Source organism: Cyprinodon tularosa, unplaced genomic scaffold (assembly GCF_016077235.1).
Source record: "Cyprinodon tularosa strain WSP-4 unplaced genomic scaffold, ASM1607723v1 ctg172, whole genome shotgun sequence".
Lineage (NCBI taxonomy): Eukaryota > Metazoa > Chordata > Actinopteri > Cyprinodontiformes > Cyprinodontidae > Cyprinodon > Cyprinodon tularosa.
In genome coordinates this window covers 745,155-768,017 of record NW_024038551.1, presented here as the reverse complement: position 1 = coordinate 768,017, position 22,863 = coordinate 745,155, and the positions used below count along the sequence as shown (strand labels likewise).

Genomic DNA, 22,863 nt, shown 5'->3' with positions numbered 1-22,863 from the left:
TAAAAACATACTTCATGCAGGTAAGCCTTGAGCAGATCATGGGAGCAGAGTAGCTACCTGGCTTTACAAACAGGATCATCCATAAAGGGACATGCCATTTCATTCCCTTTGATGCGCTCTACGTGACTGAAATGTGTGCAATGAATACTGTATGTCCCCAAAGAATCAATGAGGTGTTTAAACACCACTTCCTCTTTAAAAAAAGGGAGGAGACCAAAATAAACTCTGGATTTTCTGAAGAAAACCTGCTCCCGACCAGGTTAGGTTCACAGAGTAAATTGCCATGGTAACTGACTCTGAGTATAAGCTACCTCTTGACTTACTCTGCTTTCTCAGGTTTAACTTACCTCCCTTTCTGAAACAGAAAACCCAGAGTTTCCCTCATTTCAGCGTTAACAAACTCAGAGTTTTCACTTAACCTCCTTTCTGAAACAGGCCCCCGAACAGACATTTTGGTTTGCCTAATATCCTGCAAAAGACAGTGAGGGGATCCTCTTACTTTCATCACTGCATCATGCACTGGAAAACGATCTAGAAATACATAAACATTTCTTAAATTAAGTTTATCTACCCTTAATTTGAGTAAGTAAATAAGATGATCTTTCAATGGAATGAGTATTTTTACTCTTAAAATAAGATATTTAGATAACGGGGCTACTCAGTGGCGCAGTGGTTAGCACTGCTGCCTTGCAGCAACAAGGTTCCAGGTTCCATTCCCGGCCCGGGGTCTTTCAGCATGGAGTTTGCATGTTCTCCCTGAGCATGCGTGAGTTCTCTCCGGGTACTCCGGCTTCCTCCCACTGTCCAAAACATGACTGTCAGGTTAATTGGCGTCTCTAAATTCTCCTTAGGTGTGAGTGTGAATGGTTGTTTGTCTCTGTGTTGTTCTGTGATTGACTGCAGGCCTGTCCAGGGTGGACCCCGCCTCTCGCCTGTAGACAGCTGCAGATAGACACCAGCATCCCTCATGACCCCGGCTTGGAATAAGCATGACAGAAAATGGATGCATGGAAGTCATAGTTACATGACTTGGCAGAGGGTTATTAAATTATTGATTGAATTCATTTTTGTCTTGACAGACAAGTTATGTAATAAAAAGTCATGACAGGATTCCTGTCATCAGTGTATAATGTCAATCACATTTGAAAAATGTTTTTCAAATGTGATTTAAAGATTAGTGAAATTTAGATCTAAATAATCATATTAGTATGGGTAACATATTATGGAGATAATTTGGAGATAAAAGGCAGATGTGAAGAACAGTTTCTTTCAGTTAAGGTGGTTGTCCAAAATAAAGCCCATTCTCTCCAGAGATCTTTTAGAGACAGTAATCCATGTCTTTATCGCTACCCGGCTGGATTACTGTAACTCACTTTATTTGGGGGTTAGTGCCTCTAACATTGTTCAACTCCAGAGAGTGCAAAATGTTGCAGCACATCTTTAATCTGGCACTCGTAAATATGAGCACATTACCCCAATTTTAACCTCATTACACTGGCTCCCTGTATATTTAGGATTCATTTTAAAGTTCTTTTATTTGTTTTTAAGTCTCTCCATGGTTTTGCTCTTTCTGATATCTCTGAGTTGCTGCACCTTCATGCACCCTCCCGTTCACTCAGGTCAGCCGATCAGCTGCTTCTTCAGGTGCCAAAAACTAAACGGATGCTTAGGGGCGACCATGTTTTCTCTGTGGCAGCTCCAAAGATGTGGAACGACCTTCCATTGCAAAATTGTTTACCTCTTTGTCTGATTTTAAATCGCTCTTAAAAACTCATCCCATTGCTTTCTCACTGTGTGAGATGTTGATTTTAGACATTATTTTAAATTACTTTTATTTTTTTTATTATAGATTTTATAGTTCTGATTTATAATTTTGTCTTTAATGTTTGTATGGTTTTTTGAGTCTGTGTAATTAAAATAGAAAAATTACTTAAAATAAAAATGGGTGTGCCTCATTTATTTAATCTAGTAGCAGAATTTGTCTGTCATAAGACAAAGGATATTTTTATTTTTATTTATCAGAAGTGTTTTGTTTGGAATTAGTTCCCAGTCCCTAAAATAATCACTTCCGGTGTAGGTACCAGATCTGCTCGGGGCCCTGCCCCTTCTTATGACGTCAACATATGGCAACTCCACTCGGACAAACTGTATTGCCTTTCTTAAGGATCAAACCTCTTTTGGATTCTCAACATATTATTACCTATATTTGCTATTATTTTACATTTCATTGGCGATCTAAAGTAGCTGAAAGTAGAAAACAATCATTGTCAGTCTTGAAGGAAAGTACTGTGTTCTAAGAATGAACTGTGCCATTTACCTTGGTGACAAAAAGTCTTTGCTTATTTTTATTCTTTTTATTAAGATCTGTGGACAGGGGAGGATAAATGGGACATCTTACTTTTGTAGAGAGTTTAGACAAATGAAACAGTTATTCTACTTGTAGAAATTGAACGATTGTTGTTGACACAAATTTAAAAGTACAGTGAACCCTCGCTATAACGCGGTTCACTATTCACGGTCTCGCTGCTTCACGGATTTGCATCATGCATTGTTAAACTTTATTGTCAAATATATTAATGGTGGGATGTCGGTTTATAAGGATATTTTGGCTCAGAAGAAAAAAGAGCGACAACAACTACCGATAACTATGTTCTTCTCTCCAAAAAACACACCTGCTCCGCAGGCTTTAGAAGAAAAAAACGCCACAGAGCAGAGTCAGGATGCAGCGGCTCCGTCAAACAGCAGTGAAATACTGTCCTGTACACGTCACTATTTGTCCTGCTGTACTTTGTATTTGTTTTCATAATCATTTTTCATTTTCTCCAGTTCCAATCCGTCACAGCGGGGCGGTGTTGATCCCCGCAATATTAACCCTTCATTTCGTATTGATGATTAAAATTATTACTTATTTATTGATAAGTTAATTATTTTACAGTACAGTACAGTAGTTATTTGTTAAAAAAAAAAAAAAAACAGACAACAACAACGTTTATACCGTACTCTTATTTGTTTAACAAATGCTTGGGCCTGTAAAAAGTTTTTGTTCCTTGATTTCAATGTTGTATGGAGTATTTCATTGTATGGTAACTGTAAAAAAATAAAGGTTTCTACTTCACGGATTTCACCTATCGCGGGTTCTTTTTGGAACGTAAAACGAGATAAACGAGGGTTCACTGTAGTGTAGCTTGATATTGCTAACTGACTGTGGCTAACCTGTTAGCTAGTAAGCACAACTAGCCACAGAACTACTCAGTTCTCCCCCTTCATATCATGGTCTTGCAGCTACTGTGTTCACCATAAAAAGATTTTTTTCAGTTATGTTATCGATCAGGTAAAACTTCATCGGTCATTAGACACACTAACGCTACAGATGCTCCCAACACTCGGCACATCAATCCTGTGTGATTTGCTGTCGTTGTCTGGGCAACCATAATCTTTTAAATCATGTGGCAATGTTCAGCCAATCGTGTATCGTAACGTCACTGGCATGAAGCAGGACCCGATCAGATCTGACCACCCGAGCAGATCTGATACCTACACCAACAGAGAACGGCTGGCAGAAGTCTGAGCTCCTGAATCGGATCAACCGTGAGATCGGTGCCGCCAACTCAGCGGAGCTTCAATGTTCGGTATCAAACTAAATTTCCTGCAGCAACTCACTGCATATTTCAAAGTTCTCACCTCATCAATCCAATCAGCTCTCTGACAACCAGTCGCCTTTAAAACTTGTTGAACAGAGCATCACTTTGGACAGATATGTACAGGTTTCACTAGCAACTTCATCCCGACACCTTGTTGTCAAAGTAGTTCTAATCCGCGCATGGTGCATGAATTATTCTACTGCCAGCACTCTCTCACTCACATTAAAAAACCCCACCTTGCATAGTCTAAAATCCGGGATAATTTATCCGACTCGTGGGCAACTATCTATACCCGGGAGACTCCTGGAACTTCCGGGCATTCCTTGGGATGTCGGCGTTGTCAAGAAGAGCCAGCGCCCAAAATTCTGCAGGCAACTGTTTAGAGAGCTCAGTGACAGCACTAGGGCACTATTTCGTAATTCGGATATCTGAAATGTAATTCTGATTAGTCAGAATTACCTTTGAGGCAAGGCAAGGCAAGGCAAGACAAGGCAAATTAATTTTTATAGCACAATTCAGTTAGAAGACAATGCAAAGTGCTTTACATGATTAAAATATAGGAAAATAAAACACAATCAAAGCAAGTAGGAAAAAAAATGCAGAAACAAAAAAGAACATTAAAAACAGTTGAACTAAAGAAAATAAGAAAGTTTAACTAATGAGGTTTCAGTGGAACTGTTTAACTAGAACGATATCTTGATTGAGATATCTTGATTGTAATTACAGATGTGTGACAGTCTAAATGACTAATCACGTGACGTCATTTGAGATATCTCAAAATACATTTTGACTTCAAAATGTAATTGAAGATATCTTGAATTGTTATTATCACGAGCCATAATATATTTTCACATATTTTGAATTTCAGAATAGTGAGAATTTATTTTTTCCTAATAAAAACCTTTTCTTTGATATGAAAAGTAATTACGGATAGTCAGAAGAAGTTGATTTTATGATAAAATGGCCTGCCATAAGAGAACTGACACCAGAACTTCCCCAATATGGCAGCGGTGACCATAGATATCCATAATAAAGGCTAGATGTCTTACGGCAGAGTCTCAAACGTCATCACCGGCGGCCATCTTGCCTCAGGCAGGCTTTCTGTTGTGCTCTGTGGTACCTAATGTAAGGTGAGTGATCAGCACGAACACAAATACTCTTATCTCACTGAATTCTTGACGGATTTACAAACAGTTTGGTTTCTTACAAACATTATGAACGTGGCTATAATTCTAGATGCTTGAACATGTCGAAATTGCAGATTTTCTTGTCGAAAAATGACTTAATCATGCAGCATAGTTGTGCATCACGGCTACTTGCGCAAGTTATCAAGGCTAGACTATTAGTCAATTATATAGGTTTTACTGACACCAATAACGATTGTATGACAATTAATCTTTGGTGTAAATTACAATCTTTCTGGATGTGGTTGTAGTTATTAGTTGGCTAATAACAATAATCTGAGTGTTGTTGTATTTTCATTATTAGCCTAACGTTAGCTGGCTAATAACAAGAAGCTGCAAAGTGAGACCTAACGTTAGTAAGTTAGCAGCTAACGTTACAGTTTAGCTAGCTGCTAACGTTAACAAGCAACTTTACATCAGTGGAAGAGGCAGAATTTAACATGATTTCCAATCGATTTGGTCTGTCAACACATCTTACATTATGTTACAGGAATTTGCTGGGTTTATTAAAAGGAAGATGCCAGACTTTTGCTATGACATAATAGTATTACAAGATTGTTGTTGACTCAAAGCTTTTATAAGTTTGTATTAGTTTCATTTGGACAACTTAAAGATGGTGTTGTGCCAAACATTTTCAACTTTCCAGCTCATCTTCAAAGGGCATGTGTATCAATGAAATTTAATCACATATTGATATACCAATCTTATACACTGTGAATTGTTGTTGGTCACTTTTGTTTTTGTTTCTGCAGGTTATATAATGTGTAAGGAGGAGGAGAAGATCTTCCATCCCCGTTTGCTGACATTCCTGCACTAGTACATGACCACAGCTACCTTCCTGTCCGCTTTGATGGCCTTGTGGACAACGCTCTCTTGTACATTACACAGAAGCTCAATAAAACCGTCCTTTTCAAAGGGCATTAGCCAAGCTATGTTTTTTGGGTCATTTTTTAAATCTCTGTCTTCCATGTGTATACCATCACAGTAGTGTAGGTGGGGATTTCAACATGCTACATCTATATATACTTGTGAAGGGGACTATTGTACCAATTTTAATAGCAAATAAATGTCACTTTTATAATGGTTTAAAAATAGGAACTTTTGCGTAATTACCCCTGATATATAATCCGAATAGTCTACATGAAACTTCAAAGTGTTACCTTTAATTTGAAACCTGGATTATGCTGCTACACCAAGAGGTTGCCACACAATAAGCCTTTTCTGTCAGTATTCCATATTTTATTATAACAATAATATTCATATTATAAAAGTATGTATGTAAATATAAATAAATTAGGACTGTGAAATAATTAATCACACCCAAATAAAAGTGTTTATATATATATATATATATATATATTTATATATACATACATATTTTTATATATATATATATATATATATATATATATATATATATATATATATATATATACATACATACATATTTTTATATATATATATATATACACATATTCAAATATATATATATATAAATATGTATATATACATATTTATATATATTTACATAATTTTATATATATATATATATATATACATACACACACATATTTATATATATAGGTATCTATATCTATATAGATATCTATATAGATATCTATAGATATATCTATATATCATGTTGCCATTCAGTACACTGAGTTTTATTAGCATATATTGATTTAACATACATACCTTGTGCATGTGTATATTTATTGCACCTGTATGTTCTATTCAATGTTCTTTTCATATGAAATACCATGGTTATAATTATTCATACGTGTGCAGTATCATAACTACATGTCTGACTTTTGTTTAACAAACCAAACAATTAGACAATTGAGGAAGTTATGGTTATTTAAGTACATGCGCCTTTAAAACACAATGTTACGAATGAGCGAGCTGCCTGTAGCAAGATGGCCGCCACGAGCGGACGTCGACCCCCATTGGCCAGCAGCGCCGACGAGACATCTAGCCTTTATTATGGATATCTATGGCGGTGACGCAACAGCTGACATTTCCCGCTCATTCATTTTTGCTGTGTCACTGCCCATTTTGGCGGGATTTTTAATCTAACCTAATGGTAGAAAGACGGAAAAATGAAGCTCAAATAAAGTTTGGTCAAAAAAGGAAGACACTTTCCAAAAGTGGATAAACTGTTGGACAGCTTCAGTCAGAGGTATTTGGTGAGTAGCAGCAACAGCTTTGGGTTTTTTAAAGAAAGTATGGATTTACTGTACATCACAAAGCAAATTTGCTCTTATAAACGAATACATTTTCTGATTTATTTTTAAACATATCTCACATCAGCAGCTCCGGCTATAGACTAATTAAACTCCTCCAGGTAATCTGTAGTTTCCCCTTTGTTTCTGTTTCAGGTAAATATTTCGGTGCTCCTATCTAATCCATTCTGGTCACACGTTTCTATCAGCTCGGCTGGTCTTTGTCCACAAAGTTTTAAAAATATAGATTTATTTCTAAACTCAAATCTGAATATTCAACAAGTTCTGAAACAGAATTTCATCAGGAAAAAAGTGATTTAATCTAGTTAAATTAAAACAATTATAGATAGATAGATAGATAGATAGATAGATAGATAGATAGATAGATAGATAGATAGATAGATAGATAGATAAACCTGTTGTAAAAAAGAAGCTGGGTAATTCAATTCAATTTCAATTCAGTTTATTTAAATAGCACCGGTTCACAGCACATCATCTCAAGGCACTTTACAGACCATTCAACCAGATCATACAGTCTGATTGTTTCGAAGTTCGTTATGTAAGGAAATGATGTCATTCTGATGAGTTTGGTGTCGCTAACATGGATGTTTTTCTCTGTTTGTCTCAGAGATGTCTGACATTCCATCAAATGAATGGAAATGTTCCCTGACCAAAATACTGCTGGACCATGATGACGAACAGTATGATTCAGTGCTGGAATACCTGAACAAAATCCCAAAAAGTAAGAAGAATATAAGGAATAGAGGAAAAATGGCTCAAGTAATCATCGAGTACTACGGAGAGGAGGAGTCTATCATTGAAATGAGAGATATCATGGAGGAGATTCCGCGGAGAGATGCTCCTGTTCAGAAACTGCTGCGTCCGTTTGTGGAGAAACTGGAAGAAAAGGATAACAGTGAGTTATTTATTCAGGTTCTCAGTGTTTAACATGGGATTTTAGGAGACTGTGGTGGGAGAGTCTCTGACCCTCAGGGGTTTTCATGTGTGCACTTTTTTAAGCGTGGTGTATCCCATTTAAAGGGGAACACTGTTTTTTTTTTACATTGGGCCCTTGATTTTACATTATTACGTTATAACGTTATTATGTTATAACGTTATTACCTTATTATCTGGCCGCGCCGGCTACCGTTCATTCATCCTGTCCTCTGCTGCTAGTTTTCCTCACATGCCTGGAAGATGTCTAGTGCTGCTACCACAGATGATCTCGCTCTCTAAATGGAATTGAACGATTCAGATTAGCTCGCTGAATGAATAGAAGGAGTGGAGCGTAGCCGCCTGTGGCCCGGGCTGCCTGTCACAACTCCAGTCCGGCGCGCGGACGATGTCATACACACCTGCTTTGTTCTAAAAAAATATAAATATAAAAAATATAACTGCGGATGTCTGGGGGACAGTGATTCGCCTTCATGTTATGAATGCTGGCATACCATAAAGAATAAATTATAAACAGTTTAGTTTGTGCCTCCAACTCGTTGCCCATAGGAAGACGTTAATTGGATATAACCTAACGGAATATCTTCAGAACGGCTCCAAATGACACAAAACTCATATGGGTGAGTAGAACATGATGGAATAACGTAAAATCAAGGGCCCAATGTAAAAAGAAAACCAGCGTTTCCGTTCAAGTGCATTTTTGAGGCCACTTTTTTATCTTGGAGAGGAAAAAACAATGGACAAGTTGATTAAGTTACTGTTGATGTGCGAATCAAATGCCGTTTTTTAAGAAAAAAACATTTCAAATTCAGTCATTTATTTTAGACCAAATAACATTTTACATTTACACCCTGAGGGTAAACATGCTATGGCTCTGACTGCTGCGCTGAGAGGGAGGGACTCCTGCGGAAGCGGGAGAACGGGGTTGGTAAGGGGGAGGCGCCCCACGGCAGCGCCTGCTGCTGGAGAACAAGAGTAGGAACAATACGTGCTTTCACCTGAGAGTCTCCTAAAGGTGCCAGTGACACCAGAAAAGTCTAGATTTGTCGCTAGTTGCTTTTTTGAAATAACAATCGATGGAGGGGTCTGAAAAGTCGCTAAATATAGCGACAAAGTCGCTGAGTTGCCGACACTGGCTAACCCGGCAGCCGGGGCGGCATTTTTATAAAGGAGGGTGAGAAAAAACAATTAGTCTCTCTATGGCGCTGGGATACGGGCGGTATGAAAGTACAGCTGTGGAACGGTCTGATAAACTGACAGATCTTTTTGTTGTTGTTGTTTTCTCTCTCTCTGTGTCTGTATGAGACTGTGGCGGGCCCAAACGAGACTGTGGAGTACCGCCACAGTCTCGTTCATTAATGGGAAACACTGCGGTTCTGGGTTCTGGACCCTGCTGGGCTCCAGGATCCGGAACCCATTAAGAACAGGAGGGTTTAGAGATTAGTTAAGTTCTTCTACATCAAAGAGCGGTTCAGAAACTGACCATCTTAAAGCACTATGGCAACCGATTGATTACCTGGTTACCATGACAATTTGTCACTGAATGGAGGTGCGATGAGAGACTCTTTAAATCAGGACCTCTAACCCCCACCTTCCAGAACCTACAGGATCCGCTGTTGGAAGCTCAGAACCAGATTTTAGCAGAACCTCATATCCTAAAGAATCAGAGAGGAGATCAGGATTGTTCTGATGGTCCTTCAGTATCAATGGTTGGATGTTTATAATGGTTATATTATATTCATGATATATATATATATATATATATATATATATATATATATATATATATATATATATATATATATATATATATATATATATATATATATATATATATATATATATATTTATTTATTTATATATATTTGCTGGTGTTTTAATCCCAGTTTAAACTGTGATTTACAGCAAAGAAGAGGAACAGAACTGACCCAGAGGACCAGCAGGACTCTCCAGCTGGTGAGTGGAATCCAGAACTGTACAATTAAAAGTGTTTGAAATATCCCACACTTCACATCCTAGTTTTACTACAGAACCTCAATCTTTAATTTAATTTGTTTCCTTGATGAGCTCAATGCTTTGATGATGCTAGAGCTCCACCTGGTGGTTAGAGAGGGTAACTCAACCACTATGAAAGACTGCATAATAACGTTTCTTAAAATACATAAACTGTATATAACCTTTTAGAAACAAGGAATAGAAACTTTCCAATGAACAAAATATAAGCATCTGTAGAAGATTTAAACCTTTGGAGAAATTTTTTTTTGCAGTGAATAGTGAAATAAAGTATTAAGATAAAGTGCAGCTTTTATTGAAGCAGCAGATTAAATGAGTTGGGATTTTATGTGCGTGTGATCTTGTTTGTGTGCGTCTCAGGAGGGGTCTGTGTGTGTTAAAACATGAGAGGAGATATTTCTTCACCTGTCCACCCTCTAAAATGAATTCAAGAAAGGTTATCAAAGGACCATGAAACACACATTTTGTGTTTTTGGGTTTGTGTTCACTGAGATTTTTTGGAATAGATCATTTTTTTCGTTGACGAAAGGACTTATTTGAGCATCAGTGTTTGTACGGTGTGTGTGCAGAGTAAAGGCTGATTTATACTAAACCAGGGTCGTCTGCATGTCCGTCGCAGTGAATGCAAATGTGTCTCCGCCCCCTTCTACAGACCTCTCCAAAATTGTAGGTGACTGCAGACAGGAGGCCTCTGATTGGTCAAATCTACATCTGCTCTACACTATGCGTATTTCCTGTTTGGTACCTTAGCGGCTTGTTTTGTTTGTATGACCGCCATTGTGGAAAATGACCCGTGAAGATGGACCAGCTAGAAGAGCGAGGTGCGCGAGAACGATGGGACCCTTTTTCCACTCCGCTCTTTTTCACCCTCATGTCCCTGTATTGTCGCACAAACTTGCCCCCACTTCTAGACCCACAGCTAGTTCCTGATTGTCCCTCTTGCATTGTGGCGTGGAATAACATAGCACAGACCACGCTTCAATATTGGGCATAAATCAAAAATATCTGCAACAAGCTCACTGTGATACACTGCTGCAGAAGGATAAGACCTTAAGTCCATGAAGCACAGTTCCCTGAATTTGTGTCCTTGACGGATGTAACAGTTCATCATCTGACCAACAAGGCAGCGGAGCCTCATATTTAAATGTCATCCCGTGAGAGCTGAGTAGAATTTCAGATAGAGGCTAATTGTTTGAGTCAGCTTGGCTGTCAATTTTCTCTGCCAGCCTTCAGAGTTTTTGCTGGAGTCTCAACATGGTGAAACCCAATAGAACAGATTTATGGTTCTCTCCTCCAAGATCCCAGCTTACAACTTTATCCAAGATTATACCATTTTACCTCTGAGACCAGAAACCGCATCCAGCCTGCGATCCTGTGTAAGGATCGCATCCAGTTTATGGCTCTGCTCCCTTATCATCTCAGTCTGAGTTTTAATAGCCAAAGCAGCCTCCAACATCTTCCAAATTTCACGATATGCCAGGTATTCATCAACTCCAAACAGTAGAAATCCTAGAGGCACACAATCTTCCACTACTTCAAAGAATCCATTGTGTATTCGGAGAAAAAGTACCGCCTGGACAGGAGGGTTATTTCTTACCCTGTGTTCCTGTTGAAAAGCATTGATCAATTGCGTTAAGAGACCAGCTGACCAGATCCATGATTCAGTTTGTAGATTTGGTAAGATATGTGAAGAGGCTTCAACAGATGACAAATGTTAAATGGCCTGTACTTGCATAGCGCTTTTTAAAGTCAGGAGACAGGTGTTATGCACCTAAAGCAGCAGAGGCAGCAGAAGCAGCAGTTTACATGCATAGTCAATGGTTGATGCGCATCTTGGTACAGGAAAAGGCCCCGCAGCGCAGCTTCTGAGCATCTGACGTGCGGGACACGCTGCAAAAGCAGCAGCTGCAGGAGCTGGAAAAATTTAACATTTGCTGCTCGACGTGCCACATCAACCAATCAGAGAAGCTGATCTGGGAGCTGGCAGAGAGACAGACACACCTCTGCTAACCCCTGAAATAATTTGTTAATGCCTAAACTAACTTAAAATGCTGAAATCAGCCGGAAAAATATGTTTGCTTTTATTATCCTGGTGCCTGCAGTTTGGATAAAATACAAGAAAAACGCTAACATCTCCTTCCAGCTTCCAACCATAGTGCTCTTCTCCTTCTTTCCCATCGCCCGGCTTGCCACAGGTTTGCCTGCTGTGTCTAAAAGTAGCAGCAGCAGCAACCCAGACTGACAGCAGCTCATTGGATCATTTGTATCACGTGTAGCCTGGTGCCAGACGCTCTGGAGGGCTTTACCGTATTAACAGGAGAGGCGGAGCAAGTGAAGTTAGACTGTCTTCGGAAAACATGCCATAATTTATAAATGTTTTAAATCAGGTTGGTTCTGGTTTAGCCAGCAGGTGGGTCCAGATCCAGACCCTAGTCTGCTAATCCATGACCTCTGCTCTAAAACAGGCCTTTAGCTGACAGAGTGACCCACCTTTAGCTGCAATTATACCAAAATTGTAAAAAAAAAAAAAAAAAATTTAAACATTTTGTATTTAACTTAAAAAACTGTTTCTTCTGTCAATATTCTCTATCCAGAACTCTTCAAGTCGAAAGGTTTTAGGTTTACCTGGTTTGATTTCGTAAAAAGTCTTCTTTAAGGAACCTTTTGCTATTGCTAAAGAACTGACAGATTAATTGATTTGCAAAAAAATCATTAGTTGCAGCCCTACTTGGGTATAAGGACCCAACCTGGTGATAGAAGTTAGCTGACATGCTTTCCTTTTATTAAACAAACCACATGATGCTGTTTTATATTGAAGGGTTATTCTTAACTAGGGCTGGGCGATATAGAAAAAAAGCTTATCGATAAAAAAAAATGCATATTGATCGATATCGATAATTATTAAAAAGATTTGAAACCATATTTTAGGTGCAGCTCTGCCTGGACTTTTTATGATATTGCTAAATTATTTAATTTTAATAAAGAACACAAACACAGACTTCCAATTAAATGTTTATTTAACCAACTTTTTTAACCATAACAGAATTGTTTTAAAGAAAAATAACTTAAAAGACCTGGGTTATGTTATTAAATACTGACAAAGAATAAACTAAAGTGACCAGACAAGTGACCAAAATAAATATAACAAATAAATAAATAGAATACCCTATTTGGGTGGGAATAGTACACCACCAGCTTGTGGTAATTAAAAGATTGTAGGACTAGGCTACCATGGAAACTCCACTCAACAAGAACAAAAACCCAAATCAACTCACCCTTTAGCTTAGCATTTCTATGGGGTATTTTTTCTCACCCCTATTCTTCTAGAGGTGCTGCTGGCACCTCGTTATGGTTCAGCTTAGTTTCCTGCTTTAACCTGAGTTATTACTTTGAAGTTTCTGGCCCCTCAGCATTTTTCTCTCAACTGTTAGAACTACGTGGGAAACTGCCCAGAACTGAAAATATATATATATTTTCCCGAAATTCCCGAAGTTTCCTCGGAGGAGAGCCGCGCCGGGGCCTACACAGCTCGTACTGCTGCGGGTGTGAGCGGCTGAGATGATAAAAAAAAGTTGGTTGTGTTATCAGACTTCGTTTTCACTGGTTCCCTACGCATTTTACAGATGACTGTGGTTTGTTTTTGGTCCGACTTGCCATGACCGAAATACTGCCAGACTGCCGAACTACAGAAACCCTTCTTTGGAACAATTTCCTCCGCCTCTCCTTGCTGCGACATCTTCATGTGCTCTGTGTTGTGGTTTGAGAGGGCGGCGCTTTGTGATTGGTTGGGAGGAAGTAGTGACTAGCATAAACCTACATGCTAGGCTACAATGAGAAGGAAGGAAAACTGCGTTTCTTTATCCAACTTTTATCTAACCTCTTTTTTTCTATTGCGCCACATGTCTATCGATCGATATATATCGTTATTGAATTATCGCCCAGCCCTATTCTTAACCCAAATGAAAACATAAACCTGCCCACAGACACATTAACAAAAACAGAATGAGAAGAAGAGAGCAGGGAAAGTGTGGACTGCTGGAAGAACTTTGGTGAACTGGGGAAAGAAAAGTGAAATGGTGCTCAAAGATGACACTGCACATTTAGAGGATGTTTGGCTCAACCTGCTGCTGTGAAGCAGGATATGATTAAAAATGTCTCTGAACCTTTACTGGTTGTTGATTTTCTTTATTCAGAACCCGCTGATTTTCAATTAGTTACTCCTTTTAGAGTCTCTACACTCCATTTAACGATTCATTGATAACTAAATGAGTTGATGATAATTTCAACAATTGATTAATAAAATTAATTGTTTCAGCCCTAAACCCAAGATAACATCAGGAGAAAACACTGGATATGTTCAGAACTCTGGGATTCCGTTCAAAATGTTGTAATGCCATAATGATGTTTTGTTATTTATTTGGAGTTCTTGTGATCTGTGCATCATTTATAGCCTTTTTCCCACATGATGACTGAGGGAAATAAGATATAAGGTTGGAATGTGTCGAAGGAGAGACGTACGATGACTTCTGCTCCTTCGCTCTAGCATCGTCTGGGTCAGGAAGAACCTTGCTGTTGTGGCACTGACTGCGAGAACAGACCATTTATTGACATTAACACTCAGATCATTTATTTAAGGCATCATTTCTGTACATTTAACCAATTCTAAACTTGGCATGCTTGAACACAATCTGTACTCACCGTCAACATTTTTATCTTAAAGGGAAGAAGAAGAAAATCAATGGGACCCAATCAAAGCCCGAGAAGAAGAAACTGAGGTCCTCAGCTGGTAGGTGCAGACAGGAGATCTCTGTTGATCTGCTTTAGCCTTTGAATAGCTGAGCTGAGGTCTGACCTCATATCAGAATCTGCTGACCTGCTGTTGATCTGCTGCTCTTCATGTTTCAGCGTTTGAGAAGAACAACAACATTGATTCAGACTCTTCAAATGAAGAAAGTGAAGTTGGTGAGTTTAATAACAGAACCTCATACTATGAACATTAGAGACAGAATCATGTGAAGATCTTCCTAGAAAACGAAACCTAGATCTTCAGTCGTCTTCTTCTTCTTTTACAGATGATCCAGAAAGTCCGCAGTCAGAAAAGGTAGCTGTGATCAGAGTAATAACATTCCTTCAAAGGCAGAAATGGTTTCTGAGTCTGATTGGATTTAATGTTTATAAATATTTTTTCTGATAAACGGGAGACATGCAGCATAAGCAGAGTCATGGGCTGCTTTAAATATTTGTGTACTTGTGTGTTCTCATGTGCTCGTGAAACGTCATCAGCTCAGGCCTAGCACTGTTCACAAGAACACAAGACATAGAACGGTCATGGTCCCTGGATGTTGTTCTCGCCCCTCCCTTTTTACCCAGCATGCATCAGAGCAAACTTGTCTGTTCTTCAGATTGACAGCTGTCCCAGCATGCACCGCAGCAGCAGCAGCTTTCAGTGGAGCGCTCACAGAGCTCAGAGTATTAAGTTAAAAGTTCTCTTTTCTGTTGCTGTTGTTCTACAAAATTACATTTTAAGCTCAGTTGAGGCGAAAACATAATTTTAAGCATCACTATATGCGCCATTTACCGATTAAATTTTAAAAAGTTCTGATGCTGAGAAGAAGGTGGTAGCAGGTGGACCTCCGAGGCTAACGGCAGCCAGGTCTAACATTAGCTGCAGCAGCCCTCTCTCTGCATAGCCTCTAGGGGTGTAAATCACATCCATCATGGCAATTCGATTCAGTATCGATTTCCTGACCCAACGATTCGATTATTTTCGATACTCAAGAATACACCATGATACAATTCGATTAATCGATTAATTTTTTTTTTTATTATTATTTTTTTTACACCTTACAGGCTAAACAAAGTTTCAAGTTTGAAATAAATCAATGAAAGCTGTAATATCGTTATGCATTTTTTTTTTTTAGAAACAACAGCAAATAACAGAAGTAGAAAAGTTGCATCAAAAAATACTGCAAAAATACTGCACAATATCAGTGTAATGAGTTCAATGCAATACCTCGGCTCCAGAAAGTCAACGCCCCCGCCCCCTTGAGAGACGCTCCGCTGCTCGTCTCCCAAATTGTAGCTGACTGCAGACAGGAGGCCGGCTTGTTTTGTTTTTATGACTGAAATTTCGGAAAACAACTCGTGAAGTTTGACCCGCTAGAAGAGCGAGGTGGGCGAGAACGCTGGGACCCTTTTTCCAGCTGGATCTCCGCTCTTTTTGGCCCTCATGTCCCTCGTAGGACTAAACTCGCCCCCACTTCCTCGCCACCTCGGCCGTATCTTGACCCACAGTGTGTAGCTCAGACCACGCTTCAATATTGAGCATAATTTAAAAATGTCTGTGTCAAGCTTACTGCAACTCACTGCTGTAAGAGTGTAACCAGGAAGCGAGATAGGAGGACAAAATAGGTTTAGCGCCACCGCAGCACGGGAGGGAGAATTACGTCCAGGAGCAAATGGATAAAAATGGACCAGAGGGAAAAAAAAAACATGAATCGATTATCTTGCGGACGTGTCGATGCATCGGATCGTCGGCTGTTGGATCGATGCATCTATACAAAACGATTATTATTTACACCCCTAATAGCCTCGTGTGTGAAGAACTGCTGGCTCTGATGGAGTTTTTTTTATTTATTTGGCAAAACATTAATTTGATTTGTGTTTATCTGAATATGTTAATTATTATTCCCTCACTACATGAAAAAATGAATAATTTATTATTATCTAGAGTATTAATAACCGGAGGTGAAATGCAGCTCCATACAAGTTGAGCTTGTGGTGACGTCATCAGTACGCTTCTGGCCCAATTGACCAAGATTTATTCTGCGTACTCCCATTCTCCCGTGGATGGCAGAACTGCCATGTATGGAAAAAAAAACAGGGCTGAGAACACGACCCTGTGGTGTGCCGCGCAAATCAGTGTAAATAACTCCTTAGAAACCCAGGGTGTGGAGCTTCTGGGCCAGAATGTCAGGAAGGAAGTCAACAGTTAGCATCCGTCACAGATGATGCTGCAGATGAGTCAGATCCATGTAAGGTACTAACTAGCCAGTGTCCTCTGTGGAGCGATCCTCAGCAGGGCCTGTCCCCAGCAGGGATCAATAAAGAGATACAGGAGGATCCTCACAATGACTGGGACCAGAGCCATCACTGAGGGAGTAGATGGTTGACTTTTGGGCACAGGCACATTGATGGAGGATTTCAGGCAGGCATTGAACACGGAAGCTGCAGGGAGAGGATGCCCAGAGAAAACCCTGAAAGTTGGGCAGAAGATTACCTGAGGGTGAGACTGCAGGTCCATCATGTCTGGACCTGCAGCCTTATAGCGTTGATCTTCCTCCTGATGAACGTCACTTGGTGCAGCTGGAGGAAGAGAGACTGATGCTGCACCTCTGGCTAAAAAATAGCAGAAGTCTATAAGAAAAATGCCTAAATATGAATGAAGTGAACACCATGTCTCTCTAATAATTAATTATCTTACTGCTGTTTTTTTTCCCAGAGTATTCAGATACCATCATGGGTGAGTTGGATGTTTAGTTTTTATTAGAAATGTTCTCATTTGTTTTCATGGAAATATTTGATTTGTTATTGTCTGTCTTTGCTCTGAATACATGACCAGAGGATCAGCATCAAGGGCCTGATTGATGGTGGAGACACTAAGGGAAAATGTGTCGGGGGAAAGGTTGTTCAGAAATCTGGTCTGCGTTCGTATAAAACCAGTGAAAAGAAGAAGTTCTTCTTCTACCTGGGAGTCGCTGATGAGACCGACTGCATCAAAGCCACGGTGTATGGAAAGGAGCATTTCCAGAAGTTTCAAGAGGGATGCTCCTACAATTTCAGAGACGTCCTCGTCGACAAGTTCGGGGGGGAAAGTATCATCAAGTACATCTTCAGCAGCAAAATTTCAAAGATTAAAGAGATTCAGGTTAGCAAGACTCTGGAGGCCCAGATGCTGATTTACAGCCAGAGTCCAGTTTACTCCATTGACAAGATCCAGTCCCTTGAGGAAAAGACAGCAGTGAGTGTTGAAGGAACTGTGACCGAGGTGAGAGATGTTCACTTAAACACCTTCAGAACATCAGCTTTATGGCTTTCATTGTTTTTATTACACTTTACGCTAAAAATGTTTCTGGTGTTGCTTTATTCATTTATTGGTTTCATCAGATTATCCCAGTAAAAAAAGTAAAAGTGACGGGGAGACGGGCCAAAGTAAAGATAACCAGGTTCCACCTCAAAGATGAAACCGGTTCCATCTGGATCACGCTGTGGTGCAAGGATTCTGAGCAGCTGAAAGGAAAGTCTGTTGGAGACTTTGTCAGGGTGATCAATACGAAGACACACCGGTACTATGAGACGGTTTCCCTGAACTCCACTGACTTCACCAGAATCATCACGGTACCGTTTATCATCTCGTCTTTTTATACTTAATCAGAGCCAATGAGATCCAGACCTGAATCAAGGTATAAAACATTATCTGTTTATGTGACAGAAATATATAGAAATTACGTTGAAGAAAACTGACATAATTTTCAATATGGTCAATATAGTTTCTGGAGAGAAAATAATCAGAAAGTGTTGCATCCTTTTAAATTCAGCTCAGTCAGACACAGTGAAGACAGGTAGCTGTAAAGATAATAAAAGAGGGGAAAGATGATAGTTTTCAGAAGTTAAACTACAATAAATCTGTTAATTTTCCTGTTAGATGTTTGTTTGTTTTTTTGCTAAGAAAAATCTTTTGTTTTGGGGTATTTATTCCCACCACCTGCTTGACTAGAGGTTAAGTTTGGTAAACAACTTCACAAAAATCATTGGGCCTGATTTAAATAAATGTTGAGGTAGGAGGCTCAAAATATACCTAGGATGCTTTTTACAAAACAAACCCCTGGGATTTAAATAGAATAGAATTCAACTTGATTGTCATTATACTGTCACAAGTAACAAAATCGTTTGCAGTTTAAAAGGGGTTAAGGTCGCTCACAGACAAATTAAAATTCATACTCACTGTCTTCCGCTTATATGGGTAGTTGTCTCAGCAGAGACTTCCAGTCTTTCTTTCCACACGCGCGTCCTCCAGCTTCCGTGGAAAACACCTGAGGTGTTCCCAGCCTAGCTGGGAGACAAGGTCTCTCCAGCTTGTCCTGGGCCTCCTCCCAGTGAGATATCTGATACCTGAAGATATCTCATCCTCCTTAGCTCAATCCACCGAATGTGGAGGAGAAGCTGCTCTACTCTGAGCCTCTCTCAGATGACCAAGCTCTTCACCCTACCTCTAAGAGAGGGCATTTAATGTGTGATATGTTTGATCGTCGTACTCAGCTACAGCTCACACTATACGACAAAACTGCAGGGTTTTAAAAAAGAATGCTGTCTTAAAGTCTGTTTTTTTTTTTTGTTATCTTATGCAGGCCAGTTAGTTATACGTCAGCCTGAACACCTAACTTCGGCCAATCGTATATCAAAAGTCATCTGTCAATCAAATTTTTTTGGTCATTGCATCTTGATTCATGTGTCGCAGCTAATATACTCAACGGTTGAAATAAGAATCATTTCCTTTCCCATGGAGTTTCGTCCCAGTGTTCACAGGGATGGACGTCTGTGTCTTCAGCAGGCGTAGAGCTAACAGAACTGGCAGCGTTGCGAGGCAAGGGCTCAGACACGTACGGCTGGAAGCCTTCTACGCCAAACCAACAAACATCTACGTCCCGCTTTCCTCCTCTAAATAAAAAATGTATTATGGAGGCGACTCATCCATGACCTCTGACACTAAACTCTCCTCCTCTTGCATGTTTCCTCTGTCCATAGCGTTCCTTGACAGTGTTGTTTCTAAGTCACCAATTTAGTGCTACTTGGTCCCAATGGAATTTTCCATTGGGAACCTACTAGCACTAAGTTGCTAACTGGTTAGCAAGTTGCTTCCGACAAACCGGCCACAACCAAACTGCTTTTGAACCTTCCGCCACAACAATCCCGCCCTCTTGATAGACGACCGATCACATTCACTTTATTAAATCGTGTAAAGTTGTGCACCACTCGGGAGAATTCAGAAATGCAATGGTTGGAGCAGCCGCTTCCCTACGACTTTAAATGTTCACACCTAACGATGCATGTTCTTCTGTACGGCCTGATGCTCTGATGTGACCTGACTGCTCACACTTTACGTCCAAAAACCACACGTCTGAATCCTCACCGAGAGATGGCGCTGGTCGGACTCGTCAATCTGGAAGCCAAAAATTAACAGTAGAAGAAGAAGAATTTCCTCGTTTGCACATGCACAGTGTGCGAGGTTCTGGTAAATCAGCTCGTAGCTCTGCTTCAACAGCAGGATTTGCCCACGAACACCTCACAAGGGTGGACTGAATTTCAGACATGTTTGATTTTCTCCTGACCTTACGATTCCTGATCGGGACGTGGTTGTGAGATGCAAATCGCCCCTCGTTCTGCACTGTATACTACACCACACAAGACTCACGGTGGATCTAAAACCCCATCCGAAAAAATTCTTGCATGACCGGCGAATTGCCCCGAAAAGGGCAAAAACTAGTACAGTGTATTCCCACCCAAAAAAACAGCCCAGCCACCCTGCAGAGGAAGGTGATTTCAGCCGTCAATAATTGTCTTTCCATGAGCAAATTTGAGGGTAGTAATGTAGACCGACTGATAAATCTTTATATTAGCTGACAGCATTACGATGGACATCACACCAATCTGTTGACAGACAATAATCTCTGCTTTAGCCGTTTTTAACTAAAGGAGAGAATGAAATGATTTGACAGAACATAATAAACAACATTTTTACACATTTTTATCGGAATAAAAATACTAAATATATAGTTATATTACATTGGGGATATTCCTTATGACACAGTTACTAACAAACCCAAGCAATCTGTCTTTGTGCTGATCCAAATGTCCTGTTTATCTGTTTTTGTCCAGATCCAAGAAGCTGATGTCCAGAATGTCACCATCCAGGTTGTAGGGATCATAGAATGTAACCAGGAGGAGTCTGAGCTAGACGTGGAGATCAATGAACAGGTGCAGACCTGCACAGTGGCCTCTCCTCTCCTGGCTAAAGTTCTTGGTATCAACCTGAAGGACGACTTTGAGGACAAACTCCTTGAGAAAACACCAATTTCAGCCGAAGCAGAAATCAAAGGAAACAAGATCATTCAACTTAAATTTATTAAAGAAGAGGAGACCAATTTGGAATCTGAATAACTGCTTTTTGCGTTATAAACCTAATCAGAGAGCATTTTTTAAACTCATGTAGTTTAATTTATTATTATCTTGTGTTGCCTCTTTCTTACTCGAAACATTTGAATGAGTTTTTATATATTTATATTATGTTTATATAATTCTGCCATTTCATTCTATGAGCTTGAAATTCTCAACAATCTCAGCAGCTGAGAGGACGTTTTTGGTTATTATGAAATCCAATGTTCTGGAAAAATCCTGTTGGAATTAAAATGCACTGAAGTCTTATTAGAGATTTTGTATTTATTCTGTTCTTTCATGTAATGCCTCAGTTCACTAAGGCCAAAACACTGTCAGTTTAGGGTTCTTTTAGAATGAGCCAACAGAGCCCTGTGTTTGCAGCTTCTCTTGAGGTCTGTAGCTTTAACCATATCTGTATTGCTCTAAACTGTACAATACCCAGCTGTTAAGAAGGTTTGGTGGCTTGTCAAACCTGTTAAGAAACTGGTTCAGATCGTTAACCCACTTCAAGTCTCCATCAGCCTGGGTGTTCTGAGTTTGGCCTGAGATTGTCTTCATGCTTTTCCAGATCCCTCTAATGTTGTTCTGCTGCAGTTGAACCTCCATCTTCTTCTCGTAGATGTTCAAACTCTCACCTCGAGCTCTCAACTCGAATAATCTGGCACTGATGGCTGGGGCCAAAACAGTTTAAGTAGAAACTAGAACATGTGGATCTGATGAAAGGTAATAAAAACTCAGCAGAGCTAGGCAGGTAGATGGACTGAACCAATAATCCAGTCTTCAGTGCCAAGATCACGACAGTTTCATGTACTTTTCATAGACAACTATGAGATATATGACACTAAAATGAGACCTGGCAAAGGATGTATTTTCACAACTTTGTTTTTTTCACACTGTTCCTATCTGGAAAAAGAGGTGGATCTTATCGGGAAGAAAATCCTTGCTTAGCAGTGACTGGGTTGAGAGAGGTGTTTAGTCGATTAATCTAATGGATCTTTTTCTTTTTTACAATGATTTTGTTTAGGATTTTCATGTAAATTATATCAAACAAGAACACTCAATGGTGGTAAAAGTCATTCCAAAAGGCATGGTTATGGTTGTTTTATGACAAAACACCTATTTTCATTTCCTTGTCTATACATGGTATTCATTTTTATCACAATAAAATTATTAACAATGTTATACATGGTGCCCTTACATCGAAGCTTTTCCTTTACACTTAAAAAAGGATACATTTATTAAAAGACTACCCAAAATAGATAGTTCTTAGGATAAGGACTGGCTACTTCTGTTATGGTTCTCCCCTTTTGGGACTCTGAGCCTTTAGTTTTCAGTTATTCTGCTTTGTTGATATGTGGTTTATTTTCCGTTATATTCAAACAGTCTTTAGTTTCTCTCTGTTGCCTCCTTGTGCTTTTTTACTTTCTCCTTGGCTTCCTTCTATTAAGTTCCACTCACACCTGCTCTTTATTCAGCTCATTAGTACATCCTTTGTTCTGTTCCCCTTATATACACCACCTCAGCAGCCACTCCCTGATGTTTTCTGTTTTTTGGGTTCTTTGTATTTTTGCATTTTTGGATGTCTGCCTCAGTTGTCCTATTAAATCAACAGGAACTTATCTCTGCTTCACTCAT

The 22,863-nt window shown here is 39.4% G+C and overlaps 1 protein-coding gene across 1 annotated transcript; it reads left to right on the top strand.

Annotated features, from left to right (window-relative positions):
• Positions 1 to 6,973: 6,973 nt before the first annotated feature.
• On the top strand, positions 6,974 to 22,616 carry LOC119781192. Its single transcript, XM_038281592.1, has 10 exons — positions 6,974 to 7,004; positions 7,676 to 7,963; positions 9,907 to 9,957; positions 14,735 to 14,800; positions 14,920 to 14,976; positions 15,087 to 15,115; positions 17,516 to 17,536; positions 17,636 to 18,061; positions 18,181 to 18,411; positions 20,950 to 22,616. The coding sequence occupies exons 2-10, from the start codon at positions 7,678 to 7,680 to the stop codon at positions 21,229 to 21,231; spliced, it is 1,449 nt and encodes a 482-aa protein (XP_038137520.1). The 5' UTR covers positions 6,974 to 7,004; positions 7,676 to 7,677; the 3' UTR covers positions 21,232 to 22,616.
• The last annotated feature ends 247 nt before the right edge of the window (positions 22,617 to 22,863 follow it).

Bases quoted from the DNA above. Each gene is read 5' to 3' on its own strand.
- LOC119781192 (XM_038281592.1), top strand. From the start codon at position 7,678: ATGTCTGACATTCCATCAAATGAATGGAAATGTTCCCTGACCAAAATA. The intron at 14,977-15,086 runs GTGAGTTTAATA...CTTCTTTTACAG, and splicing joins AAATGAAGAAAGTGAAGTTG to ATGATCCAGAAAGTCCGCAG. The intron at 15,116-17,515 runs GTAGCTGTGATC...TTTTTTTCCCAG, and splicing joins AAAGTCCGCAGTCAGAAAAG to AGTATTCAGATACCATCATG.